Source organism: Hemiscyllium ocellatum, chromosome 1 (assembly GCF_020745735.1).
Source record: "Hemiscyllium ocellatum isolate sHemOce1 chromosome 1, sHemOce1.pat.X.cur, whole genome shotgun sequence".
In the NCBI taxonomy this organism is placed as follows: domain Eukaryota; kingdom Metazoa; phylum Chordata; class Chondrichthyes; order Orectolobiformes; family Hemiscylliidae; genus Hemiscyllium; species Hemiscyllium ocellatum.
The window spans coordinates 61,372,323-61,389,657 of record NC_083401.1 but is presented as its reverse complement, the minus strand read 5'-3'; the positions used below and the strand labels follow the sequence as shown (position 1 = coordinate 61,389,657).

General features: G+C 40.8%; 1 protein-coding gene across 4 annotated transcripts in view; it reads right to left on the bottom strand.

The window, feature by feature from the left end:
- Positions 1–963: 963 nt before the first annotated feature.
- LOC132806133 (tropomyosin alpha-4 chain-like) overlaps positions 964–17,335 on the bottom strand; it is a 105,520-nt gene continuing 89,148 nt past the window's right edge. For 2 of the 4 annotated variants that reach the window (XM_060821221.1, XM_060821239.1), the window contains 4 exons: positions 16,952–17,027; positions 14,775–14,837; positions 14,009–14,078; positions 964–2,081 (listed from right to left, as the gene is read on the bottom strand). In XM_060821221.1, coding sequence (XP_060677204.1) covers positions 1,999–2,081; positions 14,009–14,078; positions 14,775–14,837; positions 16,952–17,027 — 292 coding nt within the window. In that variant the 3' untranslated portion in view covers positions 964–1,998. The remainder of the gene's footprint in view (positions 2,082–14,008; positions 14,079–14,774; positions 14,838–16,951; positions 17,028–17,335) is intronic. The other 2 variants (XM_060821229.1, XM_060821249.1) reach the window with 1 other exon arrangement.

Sequence of the window (17,335 nt, the reverse complement as noted above, 5' to 3'; positions counted from 1 at the left end):
AGAGGGTGGTAAGTACCTAGAAGTGATACAATAGCACCTTGATAGATACATGAATAGGGGAAGAGGAATATATGAACAACAGAGGCATAAGGCTTTTCATCTTGAAGAATGAATGTTGGTGCAGGCTTGGGAGACTGAAGGGCCTATTCCTCTGCTGTACTGTTCTTTGTTATTGTGAAAGCATTAGTGTTAAGATTAGCTTCAATGAATAACTAGATGCCTCAAAGACATGCAAGGTGTGAGGTTTGTATGCTTCTGTATAATTTATTTTTAATGTTTGGTTTTTGAAAATAGTGGCTATGGACGGTGTGGTTAAGGGAACTTCATGATAGACTCAAATCACTAAATCAGTTTTCCTTTACTGGTGGCAAGTATGGTATCAATGAAGAGTCAGTTTTTCTCCTTATAACTGGCTGAAAATAGATTTGGTGATTTAATGCTGCCATGACCTATTTGTGCTTTTCTTGTTTAGTTCAACAGAAGCAAGAGTTTATTTTAAATGGAACAGTCATCTGTCTTTGTGTTGAATGTACATTCACCAAAATGGGAAGGTGGAACTCCACAGCATCGGAACCGAATGCTTCCTGAGGAAAATAACAGAAGTCACAAAAATAAAACCTTGTTTTAAATGTGGAAAAAAAAATGCCTGAATGTACAATCAGACACTCCACTTTAACTATCTGGTTAATTATCACCTTCTGTGCCATAAATGAGACTCGGGACTCTGATACCAATGAAAGCTTGAACTCACTTTGTATGGCTCATTAGAAATCAACAGCCATGGCTCCTACCTGGCCCTAAGGCACCATTAGTGACAGCTGGAACCTGCCATCCAATCCATCACAACAGGGAAAGAATGAAAGCTGCAGGATGATGAAAATGGGTCGCTGTCCTCAGGGAGATGTTGTTTGAATGATTTCCAGGAGACAGCATACTCGTGATTTTAAAAAACACTACACAAGATAATTTTATTCCAAAGTTTAATAAACCGTACAAATAAAGAGCTTACACAGATAATTGCATAGGATAAATTTGAATTCCAAGGACATTCATAGGGAGAAGGAACAGTTACATAACAGAAGGGTAAATGCTTGTTAAAACTCCCATTCTGTGCTCAAGACCTTTAAATCTGTGACAAAAATGTACATATTTTCAGAAGCCCATATATTAAGGGTATAAAAGGTTTACAATGTCATGGTGGCATTTCCAATGATTTATCAAAAAAAAAATTGCAAGTCATTAGATTTCTCAGTAGAGATATCTAGTGATTTTCCATCATATGTTACAAGTAGTAACCTTGGGTCAGAATGACACAATGGCAATGTCCATCAACAATTACCAGTGTGGTCCCGATATCAGAAGTCAGGCCTTTGTAACATCCTTACAAGCTTTGAGTTTATCCATGTTTCAAATTGAGACAAACAACTTTCAATAAGCTAACCAAAAGCCACAGACTTCTAAACTGTGGCAGAATAAAACTGTTGGGGGAGGGGGGAGCAAAAGTTGCTTGCATTCTTTTGACTTTTACATAATGTTATCCAGCATAAAGTCAGAGATGTCTCAGTACATCCACTTTTGGTGACAGCTCTTCAGATCAAAATACTATGCTTTAAATCTGATTCAAAAATCAAAGCTTGCCAAGAATGGAAGGCCATCAAACAGAGAACAGAAAGAAAAAGCAAATACACAGTTAAACAGCTATTATGTTTATGGCATAAATGTCAAGGTCTGCCCAGTTCACTGGAATGGAGAGGGCAGAGCAGTCAATAAAAGAAAATAAAACATTCCAATGCTGCAGTTAAAGGTTTGAACAAAAGACATCCCCCATGAAATTTATTGGATTCAATACAAATGTTGAGCCTATATTAATTTGTTGTTCTAAACCCCATGTTGTGTTTCACCCCTTGGCTGGTGATTTGCAGTGTTTACACAGAAGACGCTGTTGTACCATGGGCACTTGTGGCATGTAAAGCTTTATTTTTCCCCCAGTTAGAATTATTATAAGTGGCTCAGATCCACTAGAGTCTGCTCAAGCACCTGATGAATGCCCACATTCTCTTCTTTTGCTTGGGCCAGTTTTTCTATTGGTTCATGGAAAAAGAGAAATGAGAATTTAGAATTTAAATAAAAACTGAACAGTCTTCATTTATGTCTAACTTTAACTGAACTGTTGCAAAATCAATAATGTAAACCACCATTTCATTATACACACACAAGGATTAATTTAACAACTTTAAGACATTTCCAACATTACAACATTCATTTGCTTAATTATGAATTTGCCAACTCCAATACAGCATTTTAAAACTTTTCAAATTTAACTTAGTCTATACCTCAAGAATTCTCCTCCAACTCGTTTCTTCCCCTTAAATGTACCATACAAGGTTACCCTCTGCAAATATAGCATTATTTCGCCACTATCCCCAATTCTATAGTCTAAATGAAGTTGCGATTGAGCTAAAACATTTAAGCTAGGCAGTATGTACACTTTTGTTACTCATTGATTTCCCAGACGTAAACTAGATTTAAAATGCAGTATTTATATAGTGTATGCATTTTACACAACACACAGCATTGTGCAAAATGCACTGAATTAAGATAAATTTTACAGCTACTGAAGTCAACCTCCCAAATACATTGATTTTGTTTTTTTAAAAAAAGTTATTGAATAGTGGTGGCTAGTTTCCATTTTATTTCCTGTACCACATCTACATTCACTGTGCTGGGAATAGTATTGCATTCAAGAAAAACATAAGTTGACAAAGGCAGAATTAATCCAAATCTTTCTGCAAATCATGTGAGATTAAATTTCTATGCACATTAAAACTTTCATATGAAGAGACATGCAAAACAAAGCTATGTGTAGGTATGGAACAGAAAGAAGAGTTAACATTCATTTAAAAAAATAAATCAGGCAAGACAACAGAGAGCAGGCTTTTTGTCAAGTCTTCAAAGTAAAGAAAGTCAGTTGTTAAGTTCATTCAGGACAACCCTCAGCTCACTACTGAGGAGACGATTTCTCGCTACCTCCTGATGGAAGCGCTCTATTGAAACAGCATCAGTGACAGCAAATTGAAAGAAGAGAGAGTGGTGTTAGTCATGTGGAACAGATCACCTGGATAACAGGTTTAAACCATTCACATGAAAGAACAAAGTAACAAAACACATACGTACCAAGAAAAGCACTTCAAGTTTAAAAAATGAATAGTCTAATGAAACACAGTATTTGAAAAATAGCTTTGAGAAAGTTTTAAGCAGTAAACTTTGTTCCTCTGCAATCCTTTGGAATTAATATGGTCTACAAGACAAGTACAGGGTGTTATTCATAAGGTACACAAACCCACAGCTATTCCATCGAGTTTGACTTTTGAGTAGGACTGAGGGATAATTGACAGAAAAAGAGAGAGAAGTGACAGAGAAAGAGAGAACAACTCTGAAGCATACTGGATCAATGTAATTTATAAACTCAGTAAATCTTTCAATCCCAAGGATGCAAACATTAATCTTTTTTTCCTCTGCATTAATGCCCTGCTTTGCATCACTTTCATTTAAAGGGACTGTTTCACTGTGCTAATCACTAAACGGGCCAGTGGTTAAGATTCAGTTCAACTGCACCACAAACAATGGGCAAAATTTACAGTTACAGCATATATTACAACAGGGCATTCTTATCAGTATAAAAGCAAACCAAAGACTGCTACAATTATTTTAAATAAAACCAGTAGGACTGATGCTAAAATGAAAACAAAATTTACTTAAACACTGATATCTTGAAAGCATTAGTACAAGAAAAAAGCATTAATCCAACAAGATGAATTCAACACAACTTCTAGTCTCTAGATATTCTGCCCAAACTAGCATGGATTTGCTTTGCTTTGCTTAAAGTCAATTAGTTTTACCTTGTACAAATCAACCGATACATTTGAACACCCTTTCCTTTTACGTTTTGTTAAATGCACAAATTACCACATGCAGAGAAAAGCAGCAGCAATGGTATTTTATAAATAGTGGCATGAAGACTCAGTTGTTAGCACTGCAGCCTCACAGCACCAAGGACCTGCATTCAATTCCACCGTCAGGGGAATGTTTGGCGCTTGCAAATTCTCTCAGTGTCTGCATGGGTTTCCTCTGAGTGGTCCATTTCCCTCCCAAAGATATGCAGGTTAGGTGGATTGGCCATGCTAAATTACTCATAGTATCCAGGGATGGGTAGATGATGTGGATAAGCCATGGGAAATGAAGAGTCACAGTGATAGGGTGGCATACTCTTTGAAGGGTCAGTGTGGACTCAACAGGCTAAATGGCATGCTCCCACATTGTAGAGATTCTATTAAATGTATTACAGAACTGAACTGGTCTTGTTTTTATTAGATTCTGTACAGTATGGAAAAGACCCTTCAGCCCAACAACTCCACACCAATCCTCTGAAGAATAAACCACCCAGACCCACCCCCCACCCTGCATTAAGCCTGACTAATGCACTTCATAGTATGGGCAATTACTATGGCCAATTCACATGACCTGCACATCTTTGGACCGTGGGAGGAAACCAGAGCACCAGAGTAAATCCGTGTTGTCACAGGGAGAATGTGCAAACTCCATACAGTCACCAGAGACTGGAATCAAACCCACGTCCCTGGTGCTGTGAGGCAGCAGTGCTAACCACTGAGCTACCATGCTACCCCTAAAACTTAGCTTGAGTGATGTCCAAATATGGGAGATCAGCTAGACAGCGAAATAAGACAAAGAAATGAGAGCTGAATTTTTAAATTTGTCCATGGGATGTGTGAATCACAGACATTTTTCTAATCATACCAATCTTCAACAGCCCTCAAGGTGGTGGTGATTTCTAATCTTGAATTTTAATGACATAATGCTTTCACAATTTTCCATCTCCAAGGTTAATAATTACAGCACCCACTTTGTCTTTTGCGCCATCATGTCTTGGCCACCAAAAATAGCAAAAAGAGAATAAATCCAGGATTTAAGAGCAATTGTAGTGACCTAACTAAACAGATCTCTTTGCATTTAAGTTTCTAAGCATTCTAAGCAAGAACCAAAACAAACAATGATAACTGGATAATGATAGGCAAAAGTGAGGACTGCAGATGCTGGAAACTAGACTTTAGATCAGAGTGGTGCTGGAAAAGCACAGCAGGTCAGGCAGCATCAGAGGAGCAGGAAAAATCAATGAAGGGCTTTTGCCGAAATGTCGATTTTCCTGCAACTGGATGATAATGCTTAGTGTAGAAACAGAAATACATTTTTCCATTTTACTTGCTATCATTTTAACATGCTTTGATTCAAAAGGCTAATTAATATCCTACGCAAGTTAAGTTACATCTCAAAAAACACCATTTTACTCTCTTGAGCAGAGAAATAGTGGCTGTGGCAAGGCAGAGCAGGTAAAGAAAAGGATTATACACAACAGGAGATATTACAGAAAGTTTGTTAATTTATTATTGGTAGAGAAATCTTAAACAAATATGGTAGGTGAGTTTTACAATTGTTTTAATGAATAAACATACAGATGGATATGGATAGGTTATGAAAACGGGGCTAAAATCTCAATTGCGAAAACACAAAAGTTATCAGCTTTGATCAGAAGAACAGAAAGGCAAATTATTAGCTAACTGAAGAGAAATTTCAAAATGCTGTGGCTCAGATCTGGGTGCTCCTGTACTTGACTCGTAAGTACATCAGATAACATGGAAGGCAAATGGAATATTGGCATTTATTGCTGAAGGAATGGAGCATAAAAGTTTAGAAGCTTCAACTGGGGCATTCGCGAGCCTGCATTTGGAGGACTGCATACAGTTTTGGTCCTCTTATTTGAGGAAGAATGTAATTACATTTGAGGCAGCTCAGAGAAGGTTCACTAAATTAATCCAGAAGATGAAATGCTTGTCTTACGGAGGAGAGATTGAGCTGTTTACAGCATACATGGGAGACTTCAGAAGTAGTGAGGGGAGATCTGATTGAGGCATTCAAAATGTTAAAGAGGATTGCCAAGATAGACATAGAGCAAATGGTTCACCTTGTGAACAATCTAGAATGAGAGGTCATAGTTTTAGTATAAGGTGTGGGAGATTAAAAAACGAAAGATGAAGAAGAATCGACACTTCAGAACAGAATAAATTTAAGGAGAGATCAGATTTTTAACTAGCAATGGGGTTGAAGGAGTGAGGAGTGAGCAGGAAAGTGGAGTTAAGGTTGAGAGGTGATCACCCATGATCATATTAAAATTTGTTTGTTTGGGGGGGGTTCAAAATGCCTACTTCTGCTTGTCCTTCTGTTTTATGTGAAATGTAGCCATTAATTTATAGTCGGCTAATTCAGTGGGTATTAGAAGGGTCTGGGAATGTTGAAAGGATGGTAGTGGCAGAAACTCACATCGCATTTAGAAAGAACACTTTGGTAAGTACTTGCAATGCTATAGCCTACAGATCTATAAGCCTCAAGCTGCTCACTGGGATTAAGATGGAAATTTCTTTCTTGGCTAGCACAGCTTCAACAGAACAACTTGTGGAATGTTTCAGAGAACCCATGCAATTTAAAATTACTTCATTTAAATTGAACAAATCCAATACCCACCCCCTTCCTTTTCAAATGCAAACACCATAAAATTAACAGTAACAGATTGTGGTGCTGGAAAAGCACAGCAGGTCAAGCAACATCCGAGGAGCAAGAGAGTCAACATTTTGTGCAGAAGCCCGAATGTGTGGGGTGGGCACCAAGGGGGCGGAGAGATAAATAGGAAGGTGGTGGGACTTGGGGGTAATGTAGCTTGTAACGCAATACGTAGATGAAGGTGTGGGGGGGGGGGGGGGGGGGGGGGGGGTGTGGTGACTGTGATAGGTCAGAGGGGAGGGTGCAGCAGATAGGTGGGAAGGAAGATGGACAGGTAAGACAGTTCAAGAGGGCGGTGCCTAGTTGGAGGATTGGATCTGGGATAAGATTGGGGGCGGGGGAGAGAAGAAGAGGTGTAGATGAGGAAACTGGTGAAATGGATGTTGATGCTGTGTTGGAGTGTTCCAAGGCAGTAGATGAAGTGTTCTTCCTCCTGGCTTTGAATGGTTTGGACTTGGTGGAGGAGTTGTTGGACTTGCATGCCCTTGGCTGAGTGAGAAGGAGAGTTGAAATGGTCGGCCACAGGCAGTGGGGTTGTCTAGTGCGCGTGTCCCAGAGATGTTCTCCAAAACACCCCACAATTGGCATCCAGTCGCCCCAACATACAGGAGACCACATCGAGAGCAACAGACAGAGCAGATGAGGTGTTTGGATGTTCAGTAAAGTCTCTGCCTGATTTGGAAGGATGCTTTGGGGCCTTGGATGGAGGGGAGGAGGGAGGTGTGGCCAGAGGTTTTATACCTCTTGCACTGGCAGGGGAAGGTACTGGAAGTGGAGGGTGGGGACCCAACGAGGGAGTTGCTGAGGGAATGGTCTCTGGTGAATGCAGATAGGGGTAGAGAGGAAAATATATCTCTCTGGTGGTGTGGTCTGACTGTAAGTGACAGAAATGGCAGAGGATAATGCGTTGCATCTGGAGACAGGTGGGGTGGAAGTTGATGATCAGGTGGTTCTGTCCTTGTTAGAGGGATGAAGTTCAAGGGCAGAGGTGTGGGAAGTGGAGGAGATGCGCTGGATGGCATTGTGGACCCTGTGGGAGGGGAAATAGGTGTGCTTGAAACAGGGTGGACATCTGGGATGCTCTGGAGTGAAGTGCTCCTAGTGAGAGCAGACATGGTGGAGACAGAAGAATTGGGAGGAAGGGATAGTGTTTTTACAGGAGGGCAGGCAGGAGAAGGTAGTCCAGGTAGCTGTGGGAGTCGGTTGGTTTCAAATACATGTCAGTGTTGAGTTGGGTGCCTGAAAAGGAGATGGAGGGGTTCAGAAAGGGAAGGGAGGGGTCTGCGATAGCCCAGGTGAACTTGAAGTCAGGGTGGAAGCTGTTGAAGTTAATGAACTGTTCAACCTCCTCATGGGAGCATGAGGTGGCACTGATACAGTCAATGTAGCGGAGGAAAATGTAGGGAAAGGTGCCAGTGTAACTGTGAAAGATAGAGTGTTCCATGTGCCCGAAGAGGCAGGCACAGCTGGCACCCATGCAGGTGCCGATGGCTATCCCTTTGGTTTGAAGGGAGAGGATTCGAAAGAGAAGTTGAGGGCGAGGACCAGTTCAGTCAATTGAATGAATGTCGATGGAGGATTACTGTTTGGGTCATTGGGAGAGGGAGTGAGGGAGTTTGGAGGCCATTGTCATGGCGGGTGGACGTGTACTGGGACTGGATGTCCATAGTGAAGATAAGGTATTGAGGGCTGGGAACTGAAAGTCATAGAGGAAGTGGAGGGTGTGGGTGGTGTCCTGAATGAATGACAGGAGTTCATGCAAAGGGAGACATGGTGGTAGCAAGGTATGAGGAAAAAAGCTCGGTGGGGCAGGAGCAAGTGGAGATGTTGGGTTGACCGGGGCAGTCAGGTTTGTGAATTTTGGGTAACAGGTAGAACCGGATGGTGTGGAGTTCCAGGACTATGAGGTTAGAGGCTGTGGATGGGAAATCCCCTGAGGTGATGAGGTTGTGGATGGTCTGGGAGATGATGGTTGTGTGATGGGAGGTGAGGTTGTGTTCGTGGGGGGCAGTACAAGGTGGTGTCAGAGTTGGTGTCTGGCTTCAGCAGTGTACAGGTCAGCAGTTGGAGGTAAAGAGATTGTGGATGGGTAACAGACCAGTATGGGGTGTCCAGGCGGATGCAGTATGTTGGAGGTAGAAAGTATCCTCAGAGAGATGGTAGGAGTCCTGATGGAAAACGTGAACATGGATCTGGAGGCAGAAAAATTTGATGTCGCGATGTGCGTGAAATTATTGAACTGGGAGTGTAGTATGCTTCTGAGTGTTGTTTTGTAGTCTTCTCTGTACAATATTAAACCAATTAATGAATGAGTTACAAAAAGCAAAACACAGGAAAAAAAACTACAAGAATTTAGAAAAATAAACAAAAATCTAGAGGTTATCTGGCGCTTAGGGCAAGTTTAATTATTGGAAACTCAGACCAAATGTATGCATGCTTGGTGCAGTGAAACAGGCATCAGACAGCTGGGGCTGGGAGCAGAGTCAGGGAGACTACATCATGGTTCTACAATCTTCTGAGCCAAATATCAGGAAGCGATTCACACAGGTTACAGTTTATACCCTTCACCTGATTTTTAGACAACTGTAAACAGGAGGGTGTTGACTCAGTAAATGGAGAGAAGAATTTTACAAAGACATCAAATAACAAAAACCTGAATGATAGCTTAATTTTTTAAAAAAGATTCACTTATGAGATGTGGGTGTTGCTGACTGGGCCAGCATTTACTGCCTGTCCCTAGTTACCCTTGAGGAGATCTTGGTGAGCTACCTTCTTAACAATGCACTTAAAATTCTAGAACCTCCCTCCCTAAGCTAGCAACACTAAAGGAACAGCAATATATTCTCAAGTCAGGGTAGTGAGTGTCATTCCTGCACTTGTCCTTCTAGATGGTATGGCCGGGGTTCAAAAGGTGCTGTCTGAAGAGCTTCAGGTGAATTAGTGCAGTCCACAAGGTGGATGGCACTGCTGGTGCTGAGCATCAGTGATGGAGGGAGGGGATGTTGGGGAATGTTGGCAGGCTGCTTGTCCTGGATGGTGTCAAGCTTCTTGAGGGTTCCTGAAGCTGCACTCATCCAGGCAAGTGGAGAAGATGTCATCACACTTGTAGATGGTAGACTGGCTTTGGGGAGTCAGGAGATGAGTTACTCACTGCAAGATTCCAAGCCTCTGCTTTTGTCATAAAAAAGACTAAGAATGATCATCTGAAGGATCACTGGCAAGCGAGAGAGACTCAATTGGTTTCTTGGCTCAAGGGGCATTAACCCATATTAAATAAAGGATAAGGCAAGAGGCAGACCACGGAACTACCACAGACAGCACAGAGATTGAACCCATGCAGGTGGCATCACTCTGCACCACACACTTAGCCATCTCCCCAGCTAACCTAAGCATGAGCATTGGCTACAGCACAGCAGACAAACATGTCCCCTCTTCCCTCCAGTAATGAAGTGAAAACATTTAATTTTAACTGGTATCCACTAGAATTTATTAAAATGCAAGCTCACTTAATGAAATTGCTCCTGCTAAATGTTCCTTTGCATTCACAGTCATTTGTTGAGACAATTGCTAGGTTTTTGGTGACACTTGTAATCATGCCTCCTGATCAGTTCACAGTTTCCACTCCAATGTATCAGAACTGTACACATGCCATCCCTAATTTCCCTTGATAAGGTGCAGACAACTCAAGGGGTAAAAAAAAATGAGGTCTGCAGATGCTGGAGATCACAGCTGAAAATGTGTTGCTGGTTAAAGCACAGCAGGTTAGGCAGCATCCAAGGAATAGGAAATTCGACGTTTCGGGCATAAGCCCTGATGAAGGGCTTATGCCCGAAACGTCGAATTTCCTATTCCTTGGATGCTGCCTAACCTGCTGTGCTTTAACCAGCAACACATTTTCAGCTGCAGGCAACTCAAGGACAGTTAAGACGGTGCAACAAATGCTAACCTTGTCAGTGATAACCACATTCCAAGAATAAAAACAAATTCAGGTGCACTACAGGCTTCAAGAGACAAGTTTAAAATTTCATTTTAAAACAAAGCTCATTTTCTCGCCCCTCTTGCTCACAGAGGATGATGGTGGAATCTATTATCTTTTCTGACCCTGCAATCCAACAGGCCTGTCTTAAGTCCACAATTTCATAACACCCTTCTCTCAAAGGTAAATTGTCCATAGTGTTAAGTAAGGGGTAGGGGTATGGGTGGGTTGCGCTTCGTGGGTCGGTGTGGACTTGTTGGGCTGAAGGGCCTGTTTCCACACTGTAATCTAATCTAATAAAAGCTGCTCATCGCCTTCACAACTAAATATACAAATTTATCATTCCTGGAAGGAATGATGTTGAAGAGAGACTTAATAAGAAACACAACAAATCCTCACCTCCATCTTAAAATGGAGACCTCCTATCCTTGAGCTGTGTCCCCCAGTTCTAATCTGCTCTGTTAGGGAGAAACATCACATAGCATCTACACTTCAGAATCTTCTTTGCTTTAAGATCACTGCTCACCCTTCTAAACTCCAGTGAGTACGGACCTAATCTGCTCAACCTTTCCTCATGTGACAAACCCTCCCTTCACCAATCAGATGAATGCAAGTATATCCTTTCAAGACGACTATAACCGTGCATTGTACTCAAAGTGCAGTCTCACCAACACACTGTACAAATGTAATAACATTTCCTATTTTAGTTTTTTTTATTAATTTGTAGATACATGGTCAGTGACAACATTCACCCATGAATAATTCCATCAGAACCTGATAGATTATTAAGCTCAGAAACCATGGACTGAGGGGACAAGTGGCAGAACAGCTTGCCAGCTGGCTTTATTGGAGAAGATAGAGTATAATGAATAAACAGTGGCAGATAAGGATCTGAACTGCAATCATCGAACGTAATTCTGAACAGTAAAAATTCAATGCTGAAGTCAAAAATCTAAATTCATGAATGAGAAAATGGGGAAGGTAATTACTACTGAAGAGGACTGCAACTAATGGCAGAAGGACACTAGAACTTGCAGAATACACAACTAATTGGCAAACAAAGTTCAAAACAGACAGGTAGGAACAACAGGGTAGTCAGGTAACTTGGGATGTGCAAGTCTAGGAGAAGTAAAGGAATAACAGGATCTCCAAGTCTAAATTCCTAAACATGTTAATAAGGTTATTTCAAAAAGGAGACCAAGCATTAGGCTCAATTTCTAGAGGGATACAATAAAAATGTAGCAAGTTATGCTCAACCTACATCAAACCACACGAGTGCCGCATGCAGTTCTGATCACCCCATACTATAAAAAAGTTACGGAGGCACTTTTGGATGCAGAGGGAATCACAGGGCAGGCATGCGTGGGTATACTTATCAGGGTAGGAATGACAGGCTCGTCTCTTTTCTCCTGGAAAAAGACAGATGACCTTTAAAATTATGGAAGGGTTTGACACAGTGGATCCGGACTCCTTTTATGGAAGAACCTAACTTCAGGCCAAGAGTCACAGACATTTCAATAGCAACCCTAAATTCCTTTACCAAAATTTGATGATAATAACAGGGCAAATTATATAAATGCATTTAAGGAGAAATTAGACAGGCTCGAGGGAGGAAGGAATTGGTGGTTACAACAGATGTAGATTGAAAGATTACTTGACAGGAGGATAAAAACCAGCATGGATCAATATGCTATGATTCTCTGTTGTATATCGTGTTATCTTTTCGAACGACAGTAGTATTCAGTCACTGTTCCTTTTCTTCCCCTTTTAAAAACTACACCAGTCAAAACCTCCGGGAAATAATCCACCTTTTTAGTATTCTCTAAACGGTCCAGTCAAGTCAGCACTCACGAGTGAGTGTCTCAAGGACATTTCGGAATGGCAAATGCGGACCTTTACCAGAGATGTCACCTTCCAAGGCTACTTTGTTTTTTTTAAAGGAAAAAAATGCTTGACCCTGATCTAACCAATGAGAGTCAGAGATGTAAAGCATGGAAACAGACCCTTCGGTCCAACTTGTCTATGCCGACCAGAATCTAGTCCCACCTTCCAGCACCCGGCCCATATCCATATTCATATACCCATCCAAATGCCTCTTAAAATGTTGCAATTGTACCAGCCTTCACCACTTCCTCTGGCATCCTATCCCACACACGCACCACACTCTGCATGAAAAAGATGCACTTTAGGTCTTTTTTATATCTTTCCCCTCTCACCCTAAACCTATGCCCCCTAGTTCTGGTCTCCCCGACCCCAGGGAAAATACTTTGTCTATTTACCTATGCATCCCCCTCAAATTTTGTAAACCTCTATAAAAGGTCACCCCTCAGTCTCCGACACTCCAGGGAAAACAGCCCCAGCCTGTTCAGCCTCTCCCTACAGCTCAAATCCTCCAACCCTGGCAACATCCTTGTAAATCTTTTCTGAAACCTTTCAAGTTTCACAATATCTTTCCAATAGGAAGGAACTAGAATTGCACGCAATAATTCCAACAGTGGCCTAACCAATGTCCTGTACAGCCGCAACATGACCTCTCAAACCCCTATACTCAATATTCTGACCAATAAAGGAAAGCATACCAAACGCCTTCTTTACTATCCTATCTACCTGCGACTCCACTTTCAAGGAGCTATGAACCTGCACTCCAAGGTCTCTTTGTTCAGCAACACTCCTTAGGCATCCTGCTAAGATTTGCTTTCCCAAAACGCAGCACCTCGCATTTATCTGAATTAAACTCCATCTGCCACTCCTCAGCCCATTGGTCCATCTGATCAAGATCCCGTCGTAATCTGAGGTAACCTTCTTCGCTGTCCACTACACCTCCAATTTTGGTGTCATCTGCAAACTTACTAACTATACCTCTCATACTCATATCCAAACCATTTATGTAAAATGACGAAAAGTAGAGGACCCAGCACCGATCCTTGTGGCACTCGACTGGTCACTGGCCTCCAGTCTGAAAAACAACCCTCCACAACCATCCTTTGTCTTCTACCTTTGGGCCAGTTCTGTATCCAAATGGCTAATTCTCCCTGTATTCCATGGGATCTAACCTGCTAACCAGTCTCCCACAGGGAACCTTGTTGAACGCCTTAGCACAAGATAAAACTGGTCTCAAATTAATTTTTACTTTTATCATTTCTTTCTTTCCTTTTTCAAAACTACATCAGAAGTAGTCAAAAGAGGGATTTACTATATTTAACTGTAAACTTAATTCCAAAGTCATGTTAACCAAATGATGCAATAAAGACTTTTTCCCCCCACCATCCCAACTTCCTGAGTGTACCCCTTTAAAAATGCTGCATTTTGACTTTCCCACTCCAGAACTAATATCAGTTAATTAAGCCGATGGAGAAGAAAACAGGGGAATGCAACAAGAAAATTGGCGTAATTAACAATTACCTTCCAAATCATCCACGGTCTTCTCCAGTTTTGCTACAGATCTTTCAGCAGACTCAGCTCTAGTTTCCGCCTGTAAAAGGATCATTAAAGGACATTGCTTTAGTGCGCTTTCACTTGCTCCATATCACAAACTGATCTACTGCATGCCCTAAAGAGAAAAATTCACTTTTGGCTGCAACTTTATTGCTGTCAATTTTAATCATTCGCAACTGTCCGTAACAACAGGAATGAATGACATACATAATCTGAAAACCCATTCCTCAAAATCTACTGAAAAAGGACTTCACATTCACAGCTCATTGCCAATTCCCTGCGACCAAAGAGATCACTACGTTTCACGTAACACCGCGATATTTTTTGAAACTTCATTCTATAGCTTTGCAGTAATATTTTAGTATAAGAATAAGACATTTCCCCGCTCTCACCCCCTTCATCATTTCTAATGAAATTTTAGCAAATCCCAAGCCATTGCTCAAGAGGGTGATGAAAGGAGATTACTTGGTTAAAGCAGTACATATTTAAACTGGAAGGACAATAATTCAATATTTTATAAAGCTGTTAGCTGATAACTGATAGTGTAGCAGCATTTGGGCTCCAAATTGTTATCAGATTTACTGCTGGAAATGCACATGGGACCAAGACACCGAGCTCAGAGATGCCCAAGAATAAGGTTGGAACAAAAAAAAAGTGGAAGCTAGAAATCCATCCCACTTCAATATTATTCCCAAACTGAAACTGAATCACGTTAGAAACACTTGTCACTCACCTCTTTTAGCTGATCTGTTAGCAGCCTGATTTCTTCTTCATATTTATCTTCTTTCGAAGCATACTGAGATAAGGTTTTTTTAAAGAAAAAAAGTTATGTCTCTCACACTACATTTGATTTTTACATGGATAGAAATCAGCACAGTACTTCATAAATTTCACAGAAGTTAGACGAAGCTCCTAATTAAAGAATAGGATTTTTCAAACAATCACCTTCTTTCCAAAGAGGGGACATTTAAAGGGGCAGCCCTGTCAACATCTGCTGTATGAAGAGTTGAAACAGCTGCAGCATGCCATTGAAACTATCACATGGGTGACACTTTACCTGAGCAGAAAGCCAGAACTAGTAGTGCCAAGGCTGCTCATATTAATTCATTGGCAAAACTATGAAATAGTCCTTGGTAAAAGTCATCCTGTGCCCCCATTAATGATTACATTTATGTTGTCTATTTGTCTCAAATGCACTGCTGTCTTGAAACAAGATGTAGATTTATTTCTAGAGCTTCATGGATTGATCAGTCTTAGACAATCTGCCTGTTTACATTTCTGGCATAAACTTTCCCTGAAAATCTTTTCAGACTGATGTGGGATCAGTTGGCTATTAGCTACAGAAAATGGTGGCCATTAGCAGCACTGAGGTCTGGGAAAGACAGAGGGAGACACAATGAGCAGAAGAGAAAAAGTGAAGATCACACAGAAAAGTACTGTGTTGGGCTCATGCTGAATAGCTATCTTTTCTGCCAAAGTTGGCTCTTCCAGTGCTGATAATGTTAAAAAGGCAATTTGGAGTGTGACTTATCTAACCAGAGACAAAACATTGCATGTTTCATACAGGGCCAAAGCCTGCAGGTCGCACTGGCCAAAGGAAAAACAGCTTAGCCACAGTGCTATGTTAATCACTGGAGTTTGATTAGGCAGGAATTATAAGCATTGACTACTGGGGACACAGAAAAATAAATCACAGGATTAATCTTAAATATATGCATAAGGTGGTGCATCACTCAGCACTACTTTCAAATGAAAGCTAGTTGAAAATTTCTATTAGGGACATGAAGGATTAAAACTAGTTGCAAACAATGAAAACCTCAAATCGACTCAAAAGAAAGAAAGGAAGGAGATAAGAAAGGAGACAATGCTGACTTAAGAAATAAACAGGCAAGGGCTAACATTTCATCATTAATAATCCCAAGTCTTCTGAAAGCGTAAGAAAATAAAATGGCAAGGTTACAAAATGCAGTCAGTGTAATGGTCTTAAAATCAGCCTTAGACAGCATCTCAAGCCAACACAACAGAAGCTGTTGCAATTCAAACAAAAACAAAAAAGTGGGTTGGAAGAGGAAGCCCATTTTGACATTACTTCATTAATACATAGCCAAAAGGTTCACATTAGCTCCAAAGACAACTAAAGCAAAAGTATCCCCATAGATAAATTATAATTATTTCAGTGTTGTAACTAAGACAAGGTTCACAAGGTTGCATTTTAGGTTTTAAGGAATCTACATAAGATACTAATCTAATAAAGGACTTCAGAAATATAAAATAAAACAACATTATACAGATTGTGTTTTAGGGTCTGAAACTCTCAAACCCAGTTGGCTGCTGGGGTAGAATCTGCATTGTAGTAAATAACTGGGGCTTCAGAGTTCAAACTTCACTTGGGCATTTGAATCTTGTGGTTTTGTACTAGGTAGCCAGAATAAAATGGTACTGCTGTCAGCAGCCATTTAAATTCTTCCTTTGGCTTTGCAAGCACTGGTGAATACCAACTCCAAGGGATCCTCCAATGCATGCCCCACACCACAGGAAGTAGTGTCACTTCTTTTATTTTACAAAAGTTGTGACCATGAGATAGATAAGTAAGATAAAGTCCACCTTTGTAAAAACAGTCATTTGTAGCCCTCCGAGGAAAGTCATTCTTAAAATGAAAAATGTGAATTTGGTCAAGTACGTTTATTTAATTTTGTATCAACATGATAGTCAAAGTAGATGCCACCTGCTACTACACTCTATATTCACATAAACTGTGATGCAATGTGAGAACAATAATACATTACTACTGGCCAAAAGCAAATCTACAGCCTGTATCTCAACTGGCAACTTAATTCAGAGGTTTCTATCAGAAGGGCTTTATGGGGATATCATTGCTTTAAAAAGCAGTTGCATACTGAATCCTCCTACCTTTTCAGTTTGTGCTTCCAAAGACTTCAGGCTGTTGGTGACATTTCTCAATTCTTCTTCAATCTCAGCACATTTACTGTTCAGAACAAGATAGTGGGGTTGGGAAAGAAGGAGGTTGAGAATATACAGAAAGTGGCAAGAAACCCATAGCAACCTAACAGTCCTGCTCTCAGAATTTAGGCCCCAACCTGGTTGGGAATGTTCAAAGCAAAAATGTATGACCATAAACCAGAACATTCATGGGCACTAGGTGATCACTTTATACTTACCTGCCTTTGCTGAAAAATGCAGGTGGAATCTAGATTAATTCACAAATTTGTCTATTCGGTTCAAATCTCCAAACCAAAAACATCAACTCTGCATGAAATTTCAGATACGGGTAAA